At 48.4% G+C, this 23601-nt stretch overlaps 1 protein-coding gene across 1 annotated transcript; it reads right to left on the reverse strand.

The window, feature by feature from the left end:
• Positions 1 to 6287: 6287 nt before the first annotated feature.
• On the reverse strand, positions 6288 to 21810 carry LOC311512438 (trypsin-3-like; the record flags this gene model as incomplete). The annotated part of the gene is made up of 6 exons (XM_084613645.1): positions 6288 to 6526; positions 6978 to 7114; positions 7788 to 8041; positions 9996 to 10161; positions 13134 to 13223; positions 21765 to 21810. The coding sequence occupies 6 exons, from the start codon at positions 21808 to 21810 to the stop codon at positions 6359 to 6361; spliced, it is 861 nt and encodes a 286-aa protein (XP_084469771.1). The 3' UTR covers positions 6288 to 6358.
• Positions 21811 to 23601: the final 1791 nt, after the last annotated feature.

Genomic DNA, 23601 nt, shown 5'->3' on the forward strand with positions numbered 1-23601 from the left:
TGCAGGGAAAGAGATCAAAAGGGAATCGTTGGCCACTGGCATCTTGAGGAGGATGGATGCCTCGTGGGGAAGGTGCACACTTAGGATTCAGGAAAGTCAGTCTTGAGTCTCTGTTCTTCCACAAACTCCCATGAGCAAGCGGTTTCTCTGCACCTTGGCTGCCCCGCCTGTACTAGGAGGATGATAGCACTGCCCGACTTGGGGAGGGGAAACGCACTGTGATCATCTGCTGGCAATGGGGGCCCAGTCTCCCCCAACTCAGCTCCATCTTCCACTTCAGCCTGGTCCAAGTGACCCCCAGGGGCATGTTCCATGAAAAGATCTGATCTGTTGGCAGGGATGGGGAGAGAACTAAAAGTCAAGCCAGATGACAAAGATTTCCATGAGCTGGCCTGAGCCCACCCCTCTCCCCCTAGTTTTCCTTCTAACAGTAACAGAGGAGGGCGAAAGCCCACGACCAGCTTAATAACAGAGAAATTAATAGATCTCAGGTGGTATCTGGCCCCCATTACAGTAGTATCCGAGCACCTCCCAATTTTTACCTTATTTATCCCCACAGGTGAGGCCGGGCAGTGCTATGATCCCCATTGTAGAGAGTGAGAAATTGAGGCACAGAGAGGCTAAGCGATTGGGCCAAGGTCCAACAGGGATGCAGCAGCAGACCAGAGATTAGAAGCCATGTCTTCCAAGTGCCAGCTGAGCAGCCACACTGCCAAGCCATCCATCTTCACTGAGTGCCTCATTCCACCCCATAATCCCCCCAATAACAGAGCAATGCACCTTAGGACACCATAATCATCCCCAATAACAGATAAATGCCGTGTTGCACCCCACAATCACCCCAATAACAGAGCAATGCCCCCTCGTAACCCATAATCACCCCCAATAAAGAGCAATGCCCTCTTGTACCCCATAATCACCCCCAATAACACAGCAATGCCCCTCATATCCCATAATCATCCCAATAACAGAGAAATGCCCTCTCATATACCATTTGGGGGAGGGATAGCTCAGTGGTTTGAGCACTGGCCTGCTAAACCCAGGGTTGTGAGTTCAGTCCTCGAGGGGGCCATTTAGGGATCTGGGGCAAAAAAAATTGGGGATTGGTCCTGCTTTGAGCAGGGGTTTGGACTAGATGATCTCCTGAGGTCCCTTCCAAGTCTGATATTCTATGATTCTATGATAGTCACACCCAATAAAGAGCAATGCCCTGTCACACCCCATAATCATCCCAATAATAGAGCAATGCCACCTCATAATCACCTCCAATAACAAAACAGAGCCCCCATTTCATCCCATTAATACCCTGAAAACAGAGTGATCCCACTGGCAGCCCATAATCACCCCAATAACTGCAAGATGCCCCAAGCCACCACCCTATGTTGCTCCCCAAACCACAGCTATCTCCTTTCCACCCCAGCGCCCTGATGCCCCCAGCCAGGCATCCCAAGCACAGGGACTGGACTGGCCCTGCTTCACCTGGAGCTCCTGGTGGGGGGCCCTTGGGAGTAGGACAAGCTCCAGCGGTTATGTCTTGGACAAAACTAAGAATCCTCCAGGATGGGCCACTTTATATGCTAGAGAAATAGGCTGTCTCTGTGAGTCAACGTGATTGCCGTATCTGGGGAGCTGCCCCACATATCGGCATCTAGGCGACTCTCTCTGCCCTCAAACACCTGGCTTCAGTAGGTTGGATCCCGGGGAGCTGTGGAAGCAAGCCAGCCTTTGTTCCCACCTCTGTCCTCTGCAGGGGAACCCAGCAGGATTTAGCCCTTGGAACGGCACCTTCTCCATTGCCGAAAGTGACTCCCTGAACCTTCCATCCTGCTGTGGAGTGTGTGCCTTCCTCTTCCTCACCCTCATCCTCTTTCTGGTATCCTGACCCGGCGTAACTCTGGGTATTGATCCCTGGTTCTGCTCTCAAGTTTGGCTCCTACCTCTGATCTCCTGGTAACCAGAACCTGCCTCCCAACACTCGACTCTGGGTTTGCTCTTGGGCCTGCCTCGGACTCTGACCTCCCGATACGTAGCCTGGCCTGATTTCCCAACTCCTGCTTTGAGCTCTAGGTCAGATTGCCCACGTCCTGCTCATGCAGGGGAGCGGAGTGGGCAGTAAAAACAGCACCTCAGTTGCTTTCCGGCTGCTGAGTTGCAGGCCTGCCTCCATTCAAATGCAAAAATGGCCCTCTGACAGCCACAGCCTGTGTGCTGGTCACTGACTAGGAGCTTCTGGTCATCGCTGTCCCTTCACCGATCACCACAGGACTTGGACATGGATGTGAATGTGGAATACTACAGCAGTGTGCTGTAGTAAGAGGAGGGCCTGAAACATAAGCCCATGTATCAGAGGCCTGGTATGAGGCCTGAGACCTGGGCTAAAGTAGTCAGAGCTTTACTGATATAAAGCAATGTTAAGCTGTGAGCAAGAGGCAGGCCCCGCTCACAGAGTCTGGCAAGACCAGGGCTGATACTGCAAAAAGACACATTCCTAAGTAATGTTAGGCGCAAGAAAATATCCGCAAACACATGCCAGAAAGATGATCCCAGAACACCTTTATACCAAACACATTCTCCAAAGATAACAAGAACACCCTGATCCATCTGAAGGATAAGGTCAGGATGACAGCATGATGGATTGAGATGTTTTGAACAAACCAACATGTACAAGGTAATGGTTGGCGCCCTAATACATCAGAGGGTGGCACCCTGATACGTCGGGGCAATAAGTTTTTTGTTTGTATCTGTGTATAAAGATATATCTCAGAGGCAGTGTCTTTGGCCAGCCAAGGGGGCAGTGGAAGGTCCTACCACTGACTGAGCTGCATCCATTGTCAAGGGCATACACGTCTTAGTATCCTCATAGAGTCTGCCAGGTGCTGTTACCATGCTTTGTCGACAATAAAGCTGGCTGGGCGCGTTCGCTGAAAACCGAGTCTTGTGGTCTCACTGGGAAGTTTGATCGGAGCCTGCTTTATGGGCTATCTGGCCAGAGCCAGTGCAGCACGCAGAGAGAACACACCCACACAGCCGAACATCTGACGACATACGCGATTTCTTTTAATGTGGAGACTGGGGCAACAGAAGCTCCCTAAAAGTGGGGGCCACCCATGTCTCAACAGTGGCCCCGCCCTTGAGCCTCCCCTTCCACCTGAGGCCCCTCCCCCGTGCCGCCCCTTCCCCTGATCTGCCGTCCGCTTACCACCCCTTCCCCCAATCTCCCGGCCTAGTCCTGCTCCTTCCCCCTGAGGCCTTGCCTTCGCACCATGTCATAAATATAAAGGGAAGGGTAAACCCCTTTGAAATCCCTCCTGGCTAGGGGAAAGCTCCTCTCCCCTGTAAAGGGTTAAGAAGCTAAAGGTAACCTCGCTGGCACCTGACCAAAATGACCAATGAGGAGACAAGATACTTTCAAAAGCTGGGAGGAGGGAGAGAAACAAAGGGTCTGTGTCTGTCTGTATGCTGGGTCTTTGCCGGGGATAGACCAGGAATGGAGTCTTAGAACTTTTAGTAAGTAATCTAGCTAGGCATGTGTTAGATTATGATTTCTTTAAATGGCTGAGAAAAGAATTGTGCTGAATAGAATAACTATTTCTGTCTGTGTATCTTTTTTGTAACTTAAGGTTTTGCCTAGAGGGGTTCTCTATGTTTTGGAATCTAATTACCCTGTAAGATATCTACCATCCTGATTTTACAGGGGGGATTTCTTTATTTCTATTTACTTCTATTTTTTATTAAAAGTCTTGTAAAAAACTGAATGCTTTTTCATTGTTCTCAGATCCAAGGGTTTGGGTCTGTGGTCACCTATGCAAATTGGAGAGGCTTTTTATCCAACATTTCCCAGGAAAGGGGGGGTGCCAGTGTTGGGAGGATTGTTCATTGTTCTTAAGATCCAAGGGTCTGGGTCTGTAGTCACCTAGGCAAATTGGTGAGGCTTTTTACCAAACCTTGTCCAGGAAGTGGGGTGCAAGGTTTTGGGAAGTATTTTGGGGGGAAGGACGCGTCCAAACAGCTCTTCCCCAGTAACCAGTATTAGTTTGGTGGTGATAGCGGCCAGTCCAAGGACAACAGGTGGAATATTTTGTACCTTGGGGAAGTTTTGACCTAAGCTGGTAAAGATAAGCTTAGGAGGTTTTTCATGCAGGTCCCCACATCTGTACCCTAGAGTTCAGAGTGGGGGAGGAACCTTGACACACCACCTCTTCCCCCCATAAATCCCAACACTCTCTCATTCCTCTCTGTTGCTCACCATTGTTACTCACCTTACGGCCAGTAAAAAGTGGGAGGGCATAGCCCCATGGCCCCCCGCCCCCCCACCCCAGGGACCCTGGGTGGAAATGCCGTTCCACACCAGTGTCCACACAGTGCTTGGCAGGATGAGGGTCTTCATCCAAACACCAGGAAACCAAGAGATCGCCATCCTTCTGTAGCCTTCATCTGTCTTCTCAGCCATTGAGAGAAACTGTCTCTCTGTTTGCCTGCTCTGTCGTTGAGGACATATGGGAAACCCAAACCCTCCACCCACTAAAATGGAGAAGGACCTTGTGGGAAGGATCCCAGCGTTTCAAGACCCAAGTAAGACATCAGGAAACAGAGAAACGGGAAAGGAGGAAAGAATGTGTGGCAGCCCGACTCAATAATCTGGGCTGCTCTTATTGGCCACTGGTGGACCCACCAGAAATAACTGACTATCATTTTATAGAAGATGAACGTGTCAATTTTGCTGAATTGTTTCCATCAAAAAATAACACACACACCCCCAAAAAATCCAAAAAAAATCAAAACATTTTTTTTCTAAAATTTCCGAACAAAACAGTTCCCAATTTTCACTTCCAAATGACTGTTTATACATTTCCTTTAACTTTTAATTTGAAAAAAAAAAGTTTAAAAATGCTGAATGTCCAAATGAAACGTTTAGTTTCAGATCAAACAAAATGTTTTGGTTGATCCCAAATGATTTTTTTCCCAAAATTGCCAGGGAAGAGAAAAATCCATTTTCTGCCCAATTCTCTGTGTCAATTTTGATATTTTGGATGGGAAAAATCTGTTTTGATGATGTGAAAACGATTTATTTGAATAAGGTTCCAAAATTTTGTTTCAACTTGATTATTTTGATTGATTTCTTCTAGACCTTTCTGTGACATTGAATACTAATTTTAATAATATATTTAATATTCTATATAGTCAATAGAATCATAGACATGTAGGGATGGAAAAGACCTCCAGTGTCACCTAGCCATTTCCACATGTCCATGCAGGATCTATCTATCCATCCATAAATAAGGAAGCATTATTTACTCCTTCTCATAACTCAAGAACTAGGGGTCACCCAATGAAATTAATAGGCAGCAGGTTTAAATCAAACACAAGGAAGTATTTCTTCACACAATGTGCAGTCAGTCTGTGGAACTCCTTGCCAGAGGATGTTGTGAAGGCCAAGACTATAACAGTGTTCATAAAAGAGCTAGTTAAATTCACAGAGGATAGGTCCATCAATGGCTATTAACCAGGATAGGCAGGGATGGTGTCCCTAGCCTCTGTTTGCCAGAAGCTGGGAATGGGTGACCTGGGATGGATCCCTTGATGATTCCCTGTTCTGTTCATTCCCTCTGGGGCACCTGGCAGTGGCCACTGTCGGAAGACAGGATACTGGGCTAGATGGACCTTGGGTTTGACTCAGTCTGGCTGTTCTCATTTTCTCATGATTTCATGTTAACCTACCCACTCATCCATCCACTCACCTACCCATCTCTCTCTATTTTGTGCTACCCATAAAGTGATAGAAATGTAGGGATGGAAGGCACCTTGAAAGAGCATCTAGTGAAATCCATGCCCTGTGCTGAGGCAGCATTCAGTACATTTAGACAGGCACGTGGCTATGTTGCTGTAGCACCGTGTGACAAAGTTTGAACCCCACGGGACGTCAGACTTGGTGACGTCAGAGCAGTTATAGCCGCGTACGCCACCCCCGTCAATGGAAGAGACCAGAACAAAGACCTGGGCGCGATTTAGGGCATTTTAAAACCAGGCTCATAATTTTTAATCCAATCTCATGATTTTTAGAGCCAATCTCTTGACTTTTGAAACAATCCTGTGAACATCAGGCTGATTCATGAGGTTTTAAAGCAATCTCACAATCTTCAGGCTCATTCATGCTTTTCAAACCAGCTGTGCATTTTTAACCCAGTCCCAGGATTTTGTCAGGCCTGGCCCAACCGCAGCTCCACCACCCCAATCCCACCCAGGCCAGCTCCCCCCACCCCATTCCGCAACCCCCAGGTGCTGCCGTGAGATGAGGAGAGGCGTGGCTGGGGCGTATGTTTGGTGGGTCATTGCGGCAGGCGGGACGTGCTGTGAGCTCTCAGTCCAATCTGGCGCTCTGCCTCCTTATAGTGTTCTTCACCCACTGGGCAGCTTTGCAGACATTGGCGAAGACTCTGGGCTGTCCCGGCAGGGCACAGACAGACTTCCCCCAGGAGACCACGCCCTGCAGCCGCCCATTGCAGACCAGTGGGCCTCCTGAATCCCCCTGCAAAGACAATGCAAAGCCATCAGCAAAACACAGCCATGCCCCCCCGTGTGCACACCCCCCCAGAGGAGGGCCCATCCCCTCCAGCAGGGGGAAGCAGGGTCACACAGACACAAGAACACACACATGCACAGAGCTCATCCCTTCCAGCAGGGGGCGGCAGGGACACACAGATAGGAAGGGTTTAAAGAGCAGAAATGGGTTCGGTTGACAGCACCTGCGCTGGGGATCAGACAGGCCCAGGGACTGGGCCTTAGGGCTCGGTGCGGCTGGAGGGCGGATCGGCTGCTCTTCCACGGGGCACGAAGGCTGGCTGGGGCCAGAGCCTGAGTGACAACGGCCCCTCAGGAGCAGGCTGAGAAGGGTTTGCAGGTCACAGGGGATAAAGAGTATTGAGCTGTGTGAGCTCCGACACCCGGCACCGACCCCTCTCTCCGGGATGCCCCCTTACCCTGCACGTGCTTATGCCGCCCTGTTCCACACCAGCACAGAACATGTTCTCCGTGATCAGGCCCCAGTAAACGTCCTGGCACCTGGCCTGGCTGACGCTATAGAGATCTGCACACTGCAGGATGGCTGGGTACTGCCCTGGGCAATGACAGAAAAACAGGAGCTCATGAGCAGGGAACAAGGTGCAAGAGAGGAAAATTTGGTGTAAGACCCTCAACTGGTATAAACTGGCATAGATCCAGTGACTCCAAAGTTGCTAGAGCCAACTGACCCCAGCTGGGATCTGGCCCCATTGACTCCAATGGCGCGACGGCCGATTTCCACCAGCTGGGATCTGGCCACGTTCATTTTCCGAAAAAGGAAATTTTTGATGAACGGAAAAGCCAAAAAAACAAATTGTTTCATTTAGATCCAGTATTTCATGTCATATTATAATATTTCATTGTGATTTGAAGCACATCTGTAACGTTTTAAAATTGTTTTGAATACAAAAGGAAAGGAAATTTCAAAAGGAAATGTTTCAAATAGAACAAAAATCAAGCCACTGTCTTCCTGTGTTTTCAAAATGCAAAGTTTTCACTTTTTTCTGAATTTTTTTTCTGAAATGAATAAAAACGCCCCGAATTTATGGGACACTTTGGTGTTGTCGAACTTGAGTTGTCCACTAAAAATCATTTTGGATGAAAATTTTCCCCCAGGAGAAGCCAAAGACCCTTGTGAGCCCATTAACAAGGTCTCCTTAAAGAGCTTCCACCCCCTCCCCAAGCTGAGCCCAACCTCAACCCCTCCCTCTACACTCAGCACGCCATACTTTGGGGGGACTTGATGGTGCCCCATCCCGACACACTGCATCGTGTTCCAGGAAAGGGACAACGGGTAGCCAACTTGATCGTGTTCACATAGCGGTTAAGTTGAGCGGGCTCATCCAGCTCCAGAAGCATGAAGTCGTTGTCAAAAGGCAAGAAGTTATATTCGGGGTGCACAAAGAAGTTGTGGATTCTTCGTATCTGTTCTGTGGGTTCTTTCACCCTTACATTATAATCCCCCAGATGCACCCGCAGGGAGCTGCATGGAGAGAGGACAAAGGAAGAGATCAATGGGCAGCTATTCAAAGATCATAGCGGGCAAGCAACTAGAATTGGGCCAATAATGGATTTTCAATGCTGGAGTAGCTTCCGAGACCTCATCTTCTTAGTTCTCCAAGAACTCAGTTCGACTCCAATCTCGTCTGATCTCATGTTTTTTTTGGCATACACTCTGCAGAATTGATCAGAGTCACTTGTAAGGGGTGGCTATGGGGCATACCACAGATCTGAAGAATACAAGTATTGGTTACTTTACATACAAGTTTATTCTGATGCGTGCGTCCTCCATTTTACATGATATCATGCTCTTTATGGTTGGCCTGGTTATTTTCAGGTCCAGTTCCTGTACATCTCATGCTTTGGTCTCATGCCACATGTACACAGCACATTTTGCTGACATTATTGTTTCTTACACCTGGTTTTACACAGCTGAAATGAACAATTTGATGACTTTGCCCTTAATTTGTGAGACACTTTGGTGTTATCAAAGCTGCAGTTTTCACCAAAATCATGAATTCCTTCTCCTTGGCTTTTGGGTAGGGTGACCAGACATCCCAATAATATCAGCATTGTCCCAATATTAGGGGCTTTGTCTTATATATGCAAATATACCCCACCCCTGAAATTTTTCACACTTGCTATCTCCTCAACCACTTATGGGACCAACTTAATTCAGTTATTTTTCCCTTGTCCTGGGTCACTGTGGCCCGCTCATGCCAAATTAAACTGATGTGCAGGAGCACTGAGAATTTCAAATCTGGGTCTAAGAGTTTTGTGCTTTCCAGCTAATCGAAAAATGGGGCGGCAATAGTTTGTTTCAGCTGTCGCAAAATATTTCTGAAAATAAACTAACAGGGCACTTTGAAAGAAAAAGTTGCGAATGGAAAAATCGAAAAGTTTCAAAAATGCCAACACGAGACATTGCGATTTTCAACGTATTATTTATACGTTTTAATCAGTTTTTCCAAATACAACAAAGATACCAGCTTCATCGTAATAGCCAAAGAGAGTTAGGAGAAAAGGAGGGGAGGGGAAGGACAGATCTATCCGCAGGACCTGCAGAATTACAGCGCTCTAAAGAGCTTACAGAGCTTGCATCCGATGAAGTGAGCTGTAGCTCATGAAAGCTTATGCTCAAATAAATTGGTTAGTCTCTAAGGTGCCACAAGTCCTCCTTTTCTTCTTAGAGCTCTAAAAAAGCAGCTTGAATTGCTTTCAGTTTTTCAAGCTCTCCCCTTCTGTGGAATGACAGGTGTTTGTTCCAGGGCTTAAATTCCTGGAGGTCCCCACAGCCCCCTTCCATTCGGGGCTCCAGGCTTCCGCTGTGGGATGGGTGCACTTGGGCTTTAGCCCCGCTGGGTCGCCAGGGCTTGTAGCTTCACCGCTCTGGGAGGCCCCGGGACTCAGGGCTTCAGCCCCGTAGGGTGCACCACGGTTCAGAGCTCCCGGCTTCAGCCATAGGGCCCAATGGACCCCCTGAAACCAGCAGGGGGCCACAGACCCCCTAGTTGAGAACCAGCAGCATCAGGTTGGAGTCAAGGGAAAATATTTCCCGGAGCTCCGCTCCATTCCATCAGCTCCTAGAGCACCTGCACATGAGCTGCCGGTGGGATGCTACAAGGCCTAACGCTGGTGAGCGTGGAGGTGGGTTTCCCTCTGCACACGCCGCTGGGGAGACCGATGCTGGCGTGCTGCGTCCGTGCTGGGGTGGGCACATCTGAACGAGCATGCTGGAAAACCGCAGAGGGTGCAGAGAAGAGCGACAAAAACGATTTGTGGGCTGGGAAAAAAGGGAGGAGGATGGGGCTGCGGATTCAGGGGTGCAGAGGGAGACCTGGGCATGGATAGGGAACACGAAGAGCGAAGATAAGGGCTGGGGATGTGGGTTATTCCCAGGCATCACCCTCTCTCCCTCCATCCCTGCACTGACTTACCTGATCCCTTGTCTGCCGCAGTGTGCAGCAGTCAGCACCCACTTCCGGGCTATCAGGCTCCCACCACAGATGACACGTCTGTTCCTCAGGAGAGCCACCTGGTAGGGCCGCGAGCCGAAGTCGCAGTTTCTCCCCCCAATGATCCTGCTTTCCTCTGGGTCTGAGGCTGCCATGGAGAGTGGCAAATGTCAGCTGAATTCAAGGCAGGGGGAGGGGCAAGCATCAGCCATGTCCAAACAGGTTGGCCGGTGGCAGGATGACCATGAGCTGCTGCTCCCACGTGGCCGTGGAAAAACACAAGGCGATCGGAGGTTGTACCAGGCGATGTACCAGGCTCTATTTCCAGTAGGGATAGTTAGGCATTAATGCCACTGCAAAAACCTCCAATTCCCGTCACCCGTGTTCCAGAAAGAGGAATTCCAACTGGAACAGGTGTTGAGAAGGGTGCTAGGATGGTCAGGGGAACAAAGGGCCGATCTTACAAGGGGAGATGGAAAGAGCTTGGCTGGTTTAACCTAAAAGGAAGCCAAGCCAGCATCTGATTGTTCTCTCTAATTACAGAGTGTGTGTGTGTGTGGGGGGGGGGGAAGGAACACCAGGGAGGGAGAAGATCTACAGGAGGTGGAGACCAGCGTTGGCACAAGAACAAATGGGGACAAGCACCATGGATAAATCTAGGCTGAGATTAGAAGACGGTTACTAACCATCGAAGGAAGGAAGTTGTGGAACAGGAGCAGGGGGGCCGGGATATGGGGGGAGGGGTAGCTCAGTGGTTTGAGTATTAGCTTGCTAAAGCCACAGTTGTGAATTCAATCCTTGAGGGGGCCATTTAGGGATCTGGGGGGAAAATTAGGGATTGATCCTGCTTTGAGCAGAGGGTTGGTCTAGATGACCTCCTGAGGTCCCTTCCAACCCTGATATTCTATGAAAGCCTCCTGAGTTTGAAGATGGAGCTCAATACATTTCTGCTACAGAGTTGCTCATGGTAGCAGGGACTGGACAGGAGGACCCTTCATTTTTTAATGTTCAAACAATTTTCCAACCACTTTTTAAAGTGCTCTAACGCCTTGGCAGCAGGGACTTGAAATTTTGCAAGGAAATAGCCCTGGAGTCAGGGAGGTGCCTTTTGCTGTTCATATGAAAATTCACCTAGATTTGGTCAAATTATAAACCTCTGGAAAACACAATTTACACATGTTCAGGAGAGCAGGGGTTGGTCAGTGACTGCTGTTTCTAGGCTTTACCGCAATCATAGGCACCAACTTCTCCTCTGCCCAGTGTGTGCTCGACCCCCAACACTGCCCCTGGCCCCGCCCCTATTCCACCCCTTCCCCAAAGTCCCCGTCCCCTTCCCACCCCCATTCCACCCCCTTCTCCCAAGTCCCTGCCCCTGCCCTGCCTTTTCTCTGTTTCCTCCCCTGAGTGCACCGCATCTCCACTGCTCCCCCTCCTTCCCGGAAAGTCCTAAGTGCCGCCAGACAGCTGTTAGGTGGTGGGGCGGGGGGCGGGAAGCACTGGGAGGGAGGGGGAGAAGCAGGGACACAGTGTGCTTGGCTTGGGAGAAGGAGGCGAGGAGGGGGGAGCTTGGCTGCCGGTGGGTCCGGAGCACCCGCTAATTTTTCCCTGTGGATGCTCCAGCCCCAGAGAACCCACGGAGTTGGCACCTATGACCGCAGTAGAAATTGTGACAATGTTCCTCCTCTGCCTTGGTGGGTCCTGCGCTTTCCGGCTGATTTGCTCACCTCAAAGGGTCATGGCAGCCCTCAGGTTGGTTGGGGACAGGCCAGAGACCTTCCCCTCTGATATGACTCACAGTCGAGGTCAACTCCTCTTGTGTCAAATAGGGAGTGGGGGGAGGGGCCTGGGGGGAACCTGGGCCCGCCCTCTATTCCGGGTTCCAGCCCAGGGCCCTGAGGATCACAGCTGTCTACAATGTCTCCTGTAACAGCTATGTGACAACTACAACTCCCTGGGCCACTTCCCCATGACCTCCCCCAGCACCATCTTTGTCCTCACTGCAGGACCTTCTTCCTGATGCCTGTTGGCATTTGCATTCCTTAGTCCTCCAGCAGCATTTCCTCCCACTCCCAACTCCTTACACGCCTCTGCCTAACTGAAAAGAGGTCTTTCTTTCAACCAGGTGCCCTGATTAGCCTACTTGCCTTAACTGGTTCTAGTAGCTTCCTAATTGGCTACAGATGTCCTAATTAGCCTGCCTGCCTTAACTGGTTCTAGCAGGTTCCTGATTGTTCTGGAATAGTCCCTGTTATTTTACCCAGGGAAAAGGGACCTGCTTAATCTGGGGGTAATGTATCTACCTTCCACTACTTTCCTGTTGCCATCTGGCCTGACCCTGTCACAAAATATTTAAAATTGTCAAACTTTTTCAGATGGAACGTTTTCCAATAGGAAAATACCATTTTGTCACAGTTGATAATTTGTGTGGGAATGTGTTGGTTGTGATGCAAATTCTTTAAAAAAAGTTTAAAACAAAGCCGTCTCCTGAATGGACTGGGCTCCACAATCAAACTACATCTCCCATGATGCCTCACAACCAGCAGCTTCCATGAGGCATAAACTTCTCCTCACCAAGTGGTGCATGCTGCTTTATGAGATTGGCAGTCTGACCAGAGCACTGAACATTATCAGAAAGGGCCATTTTGATTTGTTTTTCTTGTTTTAAATAATTTTTGTTTCCACATTTTTCTTAAAAGAATTAACATTATATTAGAAATGATGCTCTCTAAAAGTTATATATTTTTACATATGCTTTAAATTTAAAGACATCGAAATCTGAGTGAAACAGATTTATTTGTTTCCCCAAAAACCATTTTCTATTGTGGGAAATTTCAAAATTCTTTCCTTCTCTCCTGATTTGGGATGAAAACAGATTGTGAACTCATGGCTACCTGCCTGAACTACAAACAATAAAGAATAATCAGAGACGAGGCCTGACCATATTAATTCCCTTTCGCAACCCATGAAATTGATAACAGGACTGCTGGGAACTTGGATTTTCATAAGCAGCAACCTGTATTAAGCAAAGTCTCTGAGACATTCCTGGAAGGGCCTGCAGTGAAACTGCAGAACCTTCTCACCCAACCCAACTGTGGCTTCTCGCTTGACTCTTCTTCCTACCTGCGCCTGCCCCGACTACCAGCATTGCGATGATCAGCAGCTCCATGTCGGTTGTGGCAATGGATACGGTCGTCAGAGTCACTGGCTTTACTGCAGGTAAAGAGATCAAAAGGGAATCGTTGGCCACGGGCGTCTAGAGGAAGACAGATGCCTCGCGGGGAAAGTGCGCCCTTAGGATTCAGAAACGCCAGGCTTGAGTTCCTGTTCTTCCACAGGCTCTCAAAAGCAAGTGGTTTCTCTGAAACTCCACTACCCTGCTTGTACCAGGAGATGATAGCACTGCCCGACATGGGGAGGGGAAATGCACTGTGATCGTCTGTTGGCAATGGGGGCCCAGTCTCCCCCAACTCAGCTCCATCTTCCACTTTTGCCCGGTCCCAGTCACCCCCAGGGGCATGTTCCATGGAAAGATCTGATCTGAGGAGGGGAGGAAGGGAGGGAACTAAACTCAACCCACATGACAAAAATTTCCATGAGCTGGATTGAGCTCACCCCTCTCCCACTAGTTTCTCTTCTAACATGTCACCCCAATAACAGAGGAAGGCGAAACCCCCATGACCAGCTTAATAACAGAGAAATTAACTAAAGTGTTATCTGCCCTCATTATGGTTGTATCTGAGCACCTCCCAATCTTTGACCTATTTATCCACACAGCTCCTTGGTGAGGCAGGGCAGGACTATGATCCCCATTGTACATATGGGGAAAGTGAGGCATAGAGCGGATAAGTGATTGGGCCAAGGTTCTACAGAGATGCAGCAGCAGAACAGAGATTAGAAGCCATGTCTTCCAAGTACCAGCTGAGCAGCCAAACCACCAAACGTCTTCATTAATTTCCCCATTCCAGCCCGTAATCTCCCCAATAAAAGAGCAATACCTCCTCGTACCTCATAATCACCCCCAATAACAGAGCAGAGCCCTAACTCCCTCCCATCAACATCCCCAAAATGGAGCAATGCCCCCTGGCAGCCCATAATTACCCCCATAACAGCATGATGTCCCAGTCCACCACACTATGTTGCTCCCCAAACCACAGCTATCTCCTTTTCACCCCACCACCATGACCTGCCCCCCAACAAGACATCCCAACAACAGAGGCTGGACTGGCCCTTCTTCACCTGTAGCTCCTGGTGGAGGGCCCTCGGGAGCAGAAGAGGCTCCGGCGGTTGTGTCTTGGACAAAAGTAAGGATCCTTTGGGATGGGCCATTTTTATGCTGGGGAAATGGGCTGTCCCTGTGAGTCAATGTGATTGCCATATCTTGGGAGCTGCCCCACATGTCAGCATGCAGGCAACTCCCTCCGCCCTCATGCTCCAGTACGTTTTATCCGGGGGAGTTGCAGGAACAAGGCTTTGCTCCTGACTCTGTCCTGTGCTGGGGATCCTGACGGAATTAGCCCTTGGAACGGCACCTTCTCCATTGCCGAAAGCGACTCCCTGAACCTTCCACCCTGTTATGGAGCGTGTCCCTTCTTCATCCTCTTCCTCTTCCTCTTCCTGGTGTAAGGGGACTGTTGGCCCCTTACTAAAACTCAGTGGGGATTTTGGTTGGCTAGCTCCCAGGACTAAAAAGAAGGGGAAGGGTTGATCGAAATCAGGACCCTGAGATTGACAGGCCAATGAGGGAGTCAGGAGGGTCCCATCCTCCCTGTGAGCTGGAATTGCCTGGGTCAGACAGAGTGGGGCTGAGCTAAGCGGAGAGACAGAGGCCCTAGCTGAGCTGGGGAGCAGGGCCGCGCCGGCCAGAGAAGCAGAGAAGCAGCCCAGGGAGCAGGTCAGTGCTGGGAAGAGAGGTGCAGGAACCGGAGCCAGAGGGGCCAGAAAAGCAGCCCAGGAGGCTGGCGGCAGAGCAGCAGCAGCAGCCGTGCTGAGGCAGAGTCGAGCTGAGGCATTGTGGAGCTGGGAGCCGTCCGGAGCCAGGTGCAATGAGCAGCTGGGGAGCGTGAGGGGGACCCTGGGCAGTGGGCCCAGCACAGGGAGACGCCCCCAGTCAAGAGGTCTGGCAGGCCAGACTGGGAGGGGGATCGTAACCTCGACGGGGGGGTTGACACTGGGAAGAAGTGTCCTGCCACCCAGAGCTTGAGGGTGTGTGACCACCGCCAGAGCAAGTGTCCGACCCACAGCATCAGCACAGCCAGGGCCTGGGCAGGAGGCCTGGGATGTGTGAGGAACAGGCTGAACTGCCCTGACATCCCAGAGAGGCTGGCTGTGACGTCCCCGTGCCACAGAGCGGCGTGACGGGTTTTCCTTTCACCTTTCCCATTTTTCCCTTAATTTTTTTAATTGGTTGCTGTGTAATAAATAGTCTTTGCTTTGACCTGTATGTAATGATCAGGGGGTCAGGGAAGCACCAGTGTGCAGAGAGCACCCCAGAGTGGGGACACCCTAAGTGACCACGACAAGGTTGGGGGTGGAGCCCCCCCAGGAATCCTGGGCCCAGCCCTGTTGGAGTTATGAGGACTCTGCCACACAGGAGATGGAAGGGGAGCCCTGGAGGTCAGGCAGGCCTCTGGGGAAAGGAAGTGGGAGCGAGGACTCAGATCCTTTCACTAGCCCATCTCACCGGGGACCTGTATAAACCAGGAAAATGCCCCACAATGGCAGTAAAAACTGGGAGGGCCATGGCCCCTTGGCCCTGCCTGTTCCAGTGCCCCTGTGTGGAGATCATAGAATCATAGAATATCAGGGTTGGAAGGGACCTCAGGAGGTCATCTAGTCCAACCCCCTGCTCAAAGCAGGACCAATCCCCAATTTTTGCCCCAGATCCCTAAATGGCCCCCTCAAGGATTGAACTCACAACCCTGGGTTTAGCAGGCCAATGCTCAAACCACTGAGCTATCCCTCCCCCCCCTTGCACACCAGGGTCCATGCGGTCCATCCAAATGCCAGGAAACCGAGGTGAGAGGAGATTGCCATCCTACTATACCCTTCATCTGCCATCATAGAAATTGAGAGAAATTGTCTCTTCGTCCGCCTGCTCTGCCATTGAGGGGTTATGGGAAACCCAAGCCCTTCACCGACTGAAATGGAGAAGGACCTTGTGGGAAGGATCCCACCGTTACGAGACCCAAGGAAGACAACAGGAAATGGCGAAATGGGAAAGGAGGAAAGAATGCCGTGCAGCCCGACTCAATAATCCAGATCCGCCCCTTCCACTGGGAACCGTCTGCCCCACTGTGGTGGAATCCGTGGATCCCAGATTGGATTTATTGGCCACCTGCAGGTCCACCAGCAGTAACTGGCTACCATTTCATGGAAGACTATCATGTCAGTTTTGCTGAATTGTTTAGCTGAAAAAATAATACTCCAAAAAAATCAAAATATTTTGTTTCAAAAATTTCCAAACAAAACATTTCCCAGTTTTCACTTCCCAATGACTTTTTGTTTAGAAATATCCTTTAACTTTTATTTTAAAAAAATTAAAATGTTTATAAATATTCAACGTCCAAATGAAATGTTTAGTTGCAGGTCAAACAAAATGTTTTGGTTGACCCCAAATGATTTTTTTGTTCCAAAATTGCCAGTGAACAGAAGAATCCGTTATCTGCCGAATTGTCAGTGTCAATTTTGATATTTTTGATGGGAAAAAGCCAAAATGATCGTCTTGTTTTGGTGATGTGAAAACAATTCTTTTCAATAAGGTTCTAATATTTGTTTTGACTCGATCATTTTGATTGATTTCTTCTAGGCCTTTATGTGACATTAAAATATTAATTTTAATAATATATTTAATATTCTATATTCTATATAGTCGATACAACCACAGAACTGTTGGGATGGAAGAGATCTCAAATGTGACCAAACTATTTCTACATCATGTCCATGCAGGATCCATCTATCCGCCCACCCTATCACCCCTCCACCCACTCATCCATTCATTCATCCATCCACCCACCTACCCATCCCCCTGTATTCTATGCTATCCATAAAATCATAGAAATGTAGGGATGGAAGGGACCTTGAAAGATCATTTAGTGAAGTCCCTGCCCCACGCTGAGGCAGCATTTGGTACATTTAGACCATCCCAGACAGGTGAATGTCTAACCTGTTCTTAAAAAGAACATCCGATGAAGTGAGCTGTAGCTCACGAAAGCTCATGCTCAAATAAATGGGTTAGTCTCTAAGCTGCCACAAGTCCTCCTGTTCTTTTCGCAAATACAGACTAACACGGCTGCTCCTCTGTAACCTGTTCTTAAACACCTCCAACGATGAAGATTTCACCGCCATCCCAGGTAACCTCTTCCAGTGCTAAACTCTGCTTAGAGTTAGAAAGTTTCCCCCAGGATCTTAGATTTCATAGTTTAATGTAATATCAAAGTCAAAACTCAAAATGACAATGCTGACACGAAACATTTGTTTTTGCTTTTCTGAAACATTTTATTAAGGCAAAGTTACAATAGAACTTTAACATAGTACATCGTACATTACTTATTCAGGATCAGATTAATGTTCAAAGAAGCAGGCTAAAGATTCTGGTTTGTTCCCTGAGCCCTCTTCCGCTGAGTGTGCTAGAAAAGGTGACACATTTCTAAACACCTGTCCTCTTTTGGGTGCTTCTGTTATGTACACACTTGGCGTTAAAGGTTTTTGACATTATCACAATATCGTAGTGTCAGAGGCTTAGAAGTCACCGCAAGGGGCCTCCTGTCTAACCCCTGGCCAAGATGCAGGATTATAGAAATGACATGCTTTCATTAAAGAAACGTAACGTTTCAACATGGACTGGGAGCCTTATTTTCCAACCAGGTGTGGTTTATGAGCATAAACTGTCTCACCCTTTGTCAATCTCTCCTCTGTCACAGTTTCTTCTCTAGGATCAGTCAGCGCTTTTTCCACCCCTTGTCACTAGTACAGGTGAGTTGCATCATCCGCGCATTTAACTTACGCGAATTCAACTATACGGGCTCAGCAAAAAAAAAGAAAAATAACAAGATGCCTGTAAATAGTGCGGGCGGTTCCGCCCACCATTCCACTCAATGAGCGTATGCCCCGGAGTGAGCATGAGATGGGAGACGTGAATCTGCTGTTCCCTCAGTCAGTCTCAGTTTCCACGTGCCTCTCATAGTGTGAGCATCTCGCCACGCTGAGTGTGATTCTAGTGTTTAAAGATACGTATTTTTCGTACAACATGGCCCCTAAACGCAAGCCAACTACTTCATCTGGTGCTCAGCTGAAGAAACAGCGATCTGTTCCAACGCTGGAGGAAAAACTGGCTGTGTTGGACTTATTGAGAGACGATATGTAAGTCTCCAACGTGGCACGTGAATATGGCCGCAACCAATCTAGCATCCATGCCATCAAGATTCAAGAGAGAGAAATTCGTTAAGCCGTAGCATCAAGTGCTCCAGTAACTGCTCAGGTGACAAGCCAGGTGCGTGGTAAGACTTTAGTGAAGACTGAAAAGGCATTAAACTTATGGCGGGAAGACATGAACCGTAAACATGTGCCTATCGATGGCAACACGGTGCGAAAAAGGCTCTTAGCCTCTATGCTCTGTTCAAACCTCCCGCTGAAGAGGGACAGCCTTCTGATGAGAAGGAATTCAAAGCCAGCCAAGGTTGGCTTAACAGTTTTAGGAACCGCTTCGACCTCAAAAACGTGCAGACTCCTGGTGAAGCTGCATCTGCCAATGAAGAGGCAGCAAAAGTCTACCCTGAACAATTAAAGAAAATCACAGAAGAAAAGGGCTATCTTCCAGAACAAGTTTTTAATGCTGATGAGACTGGGCTCTTCTGGAAAAAAATGCCCAACCACACTTCGAAATCAGAAAGACAAGCCCCTGGCTTCAAAGCAGCTAAAGACCGTGTGACTGTGTTGTTTTGTGGCAATGCGGCTGGGCATTTAATAAAGCCGGGCTTGCTCTGCAGGGCTGCAAATCCCCGTGCCCTAAAAGGCAAGAACAAAGATCTCCTGCCTGTGTTCTGGCAATCAAATAAAAAGGCTTGGTTTTTAAAAAGGGCAAAGGGCAGCATTATTTCTGGTTTGGTTCCACAAGTGTTTCATTCCGGAGGTCAAGCAGTACCTCCAAGAGAAAGGACTTGACTTTAAAGTGTTGCTGATCGTAGAAATGCTTCTGGCCACCCTGCGGCACTCCGGTTTGGGCATAACGACATTGAAGTCGACTTTCTCCCCCCCAATACCACCTCCATCCTCCAACCTCTCGACCAAGGCCTGATTCGCTGTTTCAAGGCCACGTACACAAGGCCCATGTTCTCACGGATACGTAGCGCTATAGATGCTGATCCCAATCTTAATGTGATGGAGTGTTGGAAGTCTTTCAACACTGCTGATTGCATCACTTATATTAAACAGGCAATGGATGCAATCAAGCCTGAAACAGTCAATGCATGTTGGCGAAACCTATGGAAAGAATGTGTGAATGATTTTAAGGGTTTCTTGACCATTGACAAAGAAGTGAAACGCATTGTTCAGGTGGCCAGGCAAGTGGGTGATGATGGCTTCGTCGACACCCTTGAGGAAGAAATTGAAGAATTAATTGAGAGCCATAGAGAAACATTGACTAAGGAAGAGTTAGAGGAACTGATAAAATCGTCTACAGAAGATGAAGAAGATGACAACAAACAGGAAGAGCCAGCAAGTTGGAACCTTCGTAAATTTGCTGAAGTGTTCCAAGCAGCAAAACACTTGAATGATTTAATTTCTGAATACGATCCCTCTATGGAACGAAGCCTCAAAATCACACGTAGTATTACGGACGATTTGAGATCATATCAAGAAATGTTTGACCAGCTCAAGAGACAACAGCGACAGTTGCTGATCACCATGTTTTTCAAGGAAAAACAACCAGCAACAAATGAGCCTACGTGATCAACTTCTCAAGCTGAACCAGAGCCAACCACTTCATCTACAACTCGCTCTCTGTCACCCAAGCTCTCCGTCACCTCCGTCTCTTGGACTGACATCAAGCCCTGACGACCCCCTGTAATAACCCCCGTAATTAAAAATACAGTACTGTAAAATTATATTTTGCAAAATATAGAAATAGAAATTTAAAATATCTTGAACTAGCCATTTCTAACTGGAAAGTGCATCTAAAAGTAGTACAAAAATCAAGTGCAAGACCCTTTTTTTTAATTACGATTCTTTCATGGAACCCCTATTCACATCGTGCAGAACACAGTTTGGGAAACGCTGCCTTACACGTTCACTTGCAGGCTCCTTCCCTCTCCTTCAGTTCCTCCGTTATCCCTGACTCCCCCAAGCCGTTGCACTGCTTCTGAGTGGGGGGGGGGCAGGAAATATGGTTCTATATTGTAGTTTAAATGAATTACTCAAAGATCTGTATTTATATGGCTTGGAAGGAATCTATTTGACAAAAAGACATTTCCTGAATCTTTTTTGTTGTCTGTTTTGTTTTGTTGTTTGTCTGTTTTTTGTCTGTTTTTTGTCTGTTGTTCGTCTGTTTTTTATCTGTTTTTTGTTTTGTTTTGTTTTTGGTGCAGAATTTTTATATTTTTTTTTGGTGTAGAATTCCCCCAGGAGTAAATATTGTAGCTGATAAACACAGGCCAAACTGTTTTCAGTTCAGATTCATCCTCCATGGCCCGTTTCCCTTCAACATCCAGCAGCAGCAATATTATCCCAAGGGTTGTGTTATCAGAGATGTTGTCAATCAATTTCCCCCAAGACAGTTGGCATATCTAGTGCATGTCACACTAGCACGGGGTCTCTATCTAATAGCTACACCACAGGTATAAGCTCAGGGGTGCAGCTGGTTGGAAAATGTCCAGTGGAAGAGTTTTCTTTAGATTTTCTTTTGTTTAATGGCTTGTAAAATAAGCTGTGCTGGAGGGAATGTATATTCCTGTTTTTGTGTCTTTTTGTAACTTAAAGTTTTGCCTAGAGGGATTCTCTGTGTTTGAATCTGATTTGAATCTGTAAGGTATTTACCATCCTGATTTTACAGAGGTGATTCTTTTACCTTTTCTTTAATTAAAATTCTTCTTTTAAGAACCTGATTGATTTTTCATTGTTCTTAAAATCCAAGGGTTTGGGTCTGTGTTCACCAATTGGTGAGGATTATTATCAAGCCTTCCCCAGGAAAGGGGGTGTAGGGCTTTGGGAGGGGATATTTTTGGGGAAGGCATCTCCAAGTGGTCTCTTTCCCTGTTCTTTGTTTAAAACTCTTGGTAGTGGCAGCATACTATTCAAGGACAAGGCAAAGTTTGTACCTTGGGGAAGTTTTAACCTAAACTGGTAAGAATAAGCTTAGGGGGTCTTTCATGCAGGTCCCCACATCTGTACCCTAGAGTACAGAGTGGGGAAAAAACCTTGACAGATGGAGATTCCACCACCTCCCTAGGTAACCCATTCCAGTGCTTCACCACCCTCCCTTTCCTTCTGCCATAATTCAGGACGCAAACAAATTGTGAAATCATGGCTCCCTGCCTGCTCGTCAAACAATAAAGAATAATCAGAGCTGAGGCCTGAATGCATTAATTCCCTTTTGCAACTTGTGGAACTGATAATGGGACTGCCAGGAACTTTGCTCTTCATGAGCAGGAACCTGTCTTAAGCAACATCTCTGAGACATTCCTGGAAGGGCCTGTGGTGAAACTGCAGAACCTTCTCACCCAACCCAACTTTGGCTTCTCGCTTGACTCTTTTGCCTACCTGCTGCTGCCCCGACAACCAGCATTGCGATGATCAGCAGCTCCATGGTGGCTGGATACAGTCGTCGGAGTCACTGGCTTTACTGCAGGGAAAGAGATCAAAAGGGAATCGTTGGCCACTGGCATCTTGAGGAGGATGGATGCCTCGTGGGGAAGGTGCACACTTAGGATTCAGGAAAGTCAGTCTTGAGTCTCTGTTCTTCCACAAACTCCCATGAGCAAGCGGTTTCTCTGCACCTTGGCTGCCCCGCCTGTACTAGGAGGATGATAGCACTGCCCGACATGGGGAGGGGAAACGTACTGTGATCATCTGCTGGCAATGGGGGCCCAGTCTCCCCCAACTCAGCTCCATCTTCCACTTCAGCCTGGTCCAAGTGACCCCCAGGGGCATGTTCCATGAAAAGATCTGATCTGTTGGCAGGGATGGGGAGAGAACTAAAAGTCAAGCCAGATGACAAAGATTTCCATGAGCTGGCCTGAGCCCACCCCTCTCCCCCTAGTTTTCCTTCTAACAGTAACAGAGGAGGGCGAAAGCCCACGACCAGCTTAATAACAGAGAAATTAATAGATCTCAGGTGGTATCTGGCCCCCATTACAGTAGTATCCGAGCACCTCCCAATTTTTACCTTATTTATCCCCACAGGTGAGGCCGGGCAGTGCTATGATCCCCATTGTAGAGAGTGAGAAACTGAGGCACAGAGAGGCTAAGCGATTGGGCCAAGGTCCGACAGGGATGCAGCAGCAGACCAGAGATTAGAAGCCATGTCTTCCAAGTGCCAGCTGAGCAGCCACACTGCCAAGCCATCCATCTTCACTGAGTGCCTCATTCCACCCCATAATCCCCCCAATAACAGAGCAATGCACCTTAGGACACCATAATCATCCCCAATAACAGATAAATGCCGTGTTGCACCCCACAATCACCCCAATAACAGAGCAATGCCCCCTCGTAACCCATAATCACCCCCAATAAAGAGCAATGCCCTCTTGTACCCCATAATCACCCCCAATAACACAGCAATGCCCCTCATATCCCATAATCATCCCAATAACAGAGAAATGCCCCCTCATATGCCATTTGGGGGAGGGATAGCTCAGTGGTTTGAGCATTGGCCTGCTAAACCCAGGGTTGTGAGTTCAGTCCTTGAGGGGGCCATTTAGGGATCTGGGGCAAAAAAAATTGGGGATTGGTCCTGCTTTGAGCAGGGGTTTGGACTAGATGATCTCCTGAGGTCCCTTCCAAGTCTGATATTCTATGATTCTATGATAGTCACACCCAATAAAGAGCAATGCCCTGTCACACCCCATAATCATCCCAATAATAGAGCAATGCCCCCTCATACCTCATAATCACCTCCAATAACAAAACAGAGCCCCCATTTCATCCCATTAATACCCCGAAAACAGAGTGATCCCACTGGCAGCCCATAATCACCCCAATAACTGCAAGATGCCCCAAGCCACCACCCTATGTTGCTCCCCAAACCACAGCTATCTCCTTTCCACCCCAGCGCCCTGATGCCCCCAGCCAGGCATCCCAAGCACAGGGACTGGACTGGCCCTGCTTCACCTGGAGCTCCTGGTGGGGGGCCCTCGGGAGTAGGACAAGCTCCAGCGGTTATGTCTTGGACAAAACTAAGAATCCTCCAGGATGGGCCACTTTATATGCCAGAGAAATAGGCTGTCTCTGTGAGTCAACGTGATTGCCGTATCTGGGGAGCTGCCCCACATATCGGCATCTAGGCGACTCTCTCTGCCCTCAAACACCTGGCTTCAGTAGGTTGGATCCCGGGGAGCTGTGGAAGCAAGCCAGCCTTTGTTCCCACCTCTGTCCTCTG

This window comes from Lepidochelys olivacea, assembly GCF_965140295.1.
Source record: "Lepidochelys olivacea isolate rLepOli2 genome assembly, chromosome: 24".
Classification (NCBI taxonomy): Eukaryota; Metazoa; Chordata; order Testudines; family Cheloniidae; genus Lepidochelys; species Lepidochelys olivacea.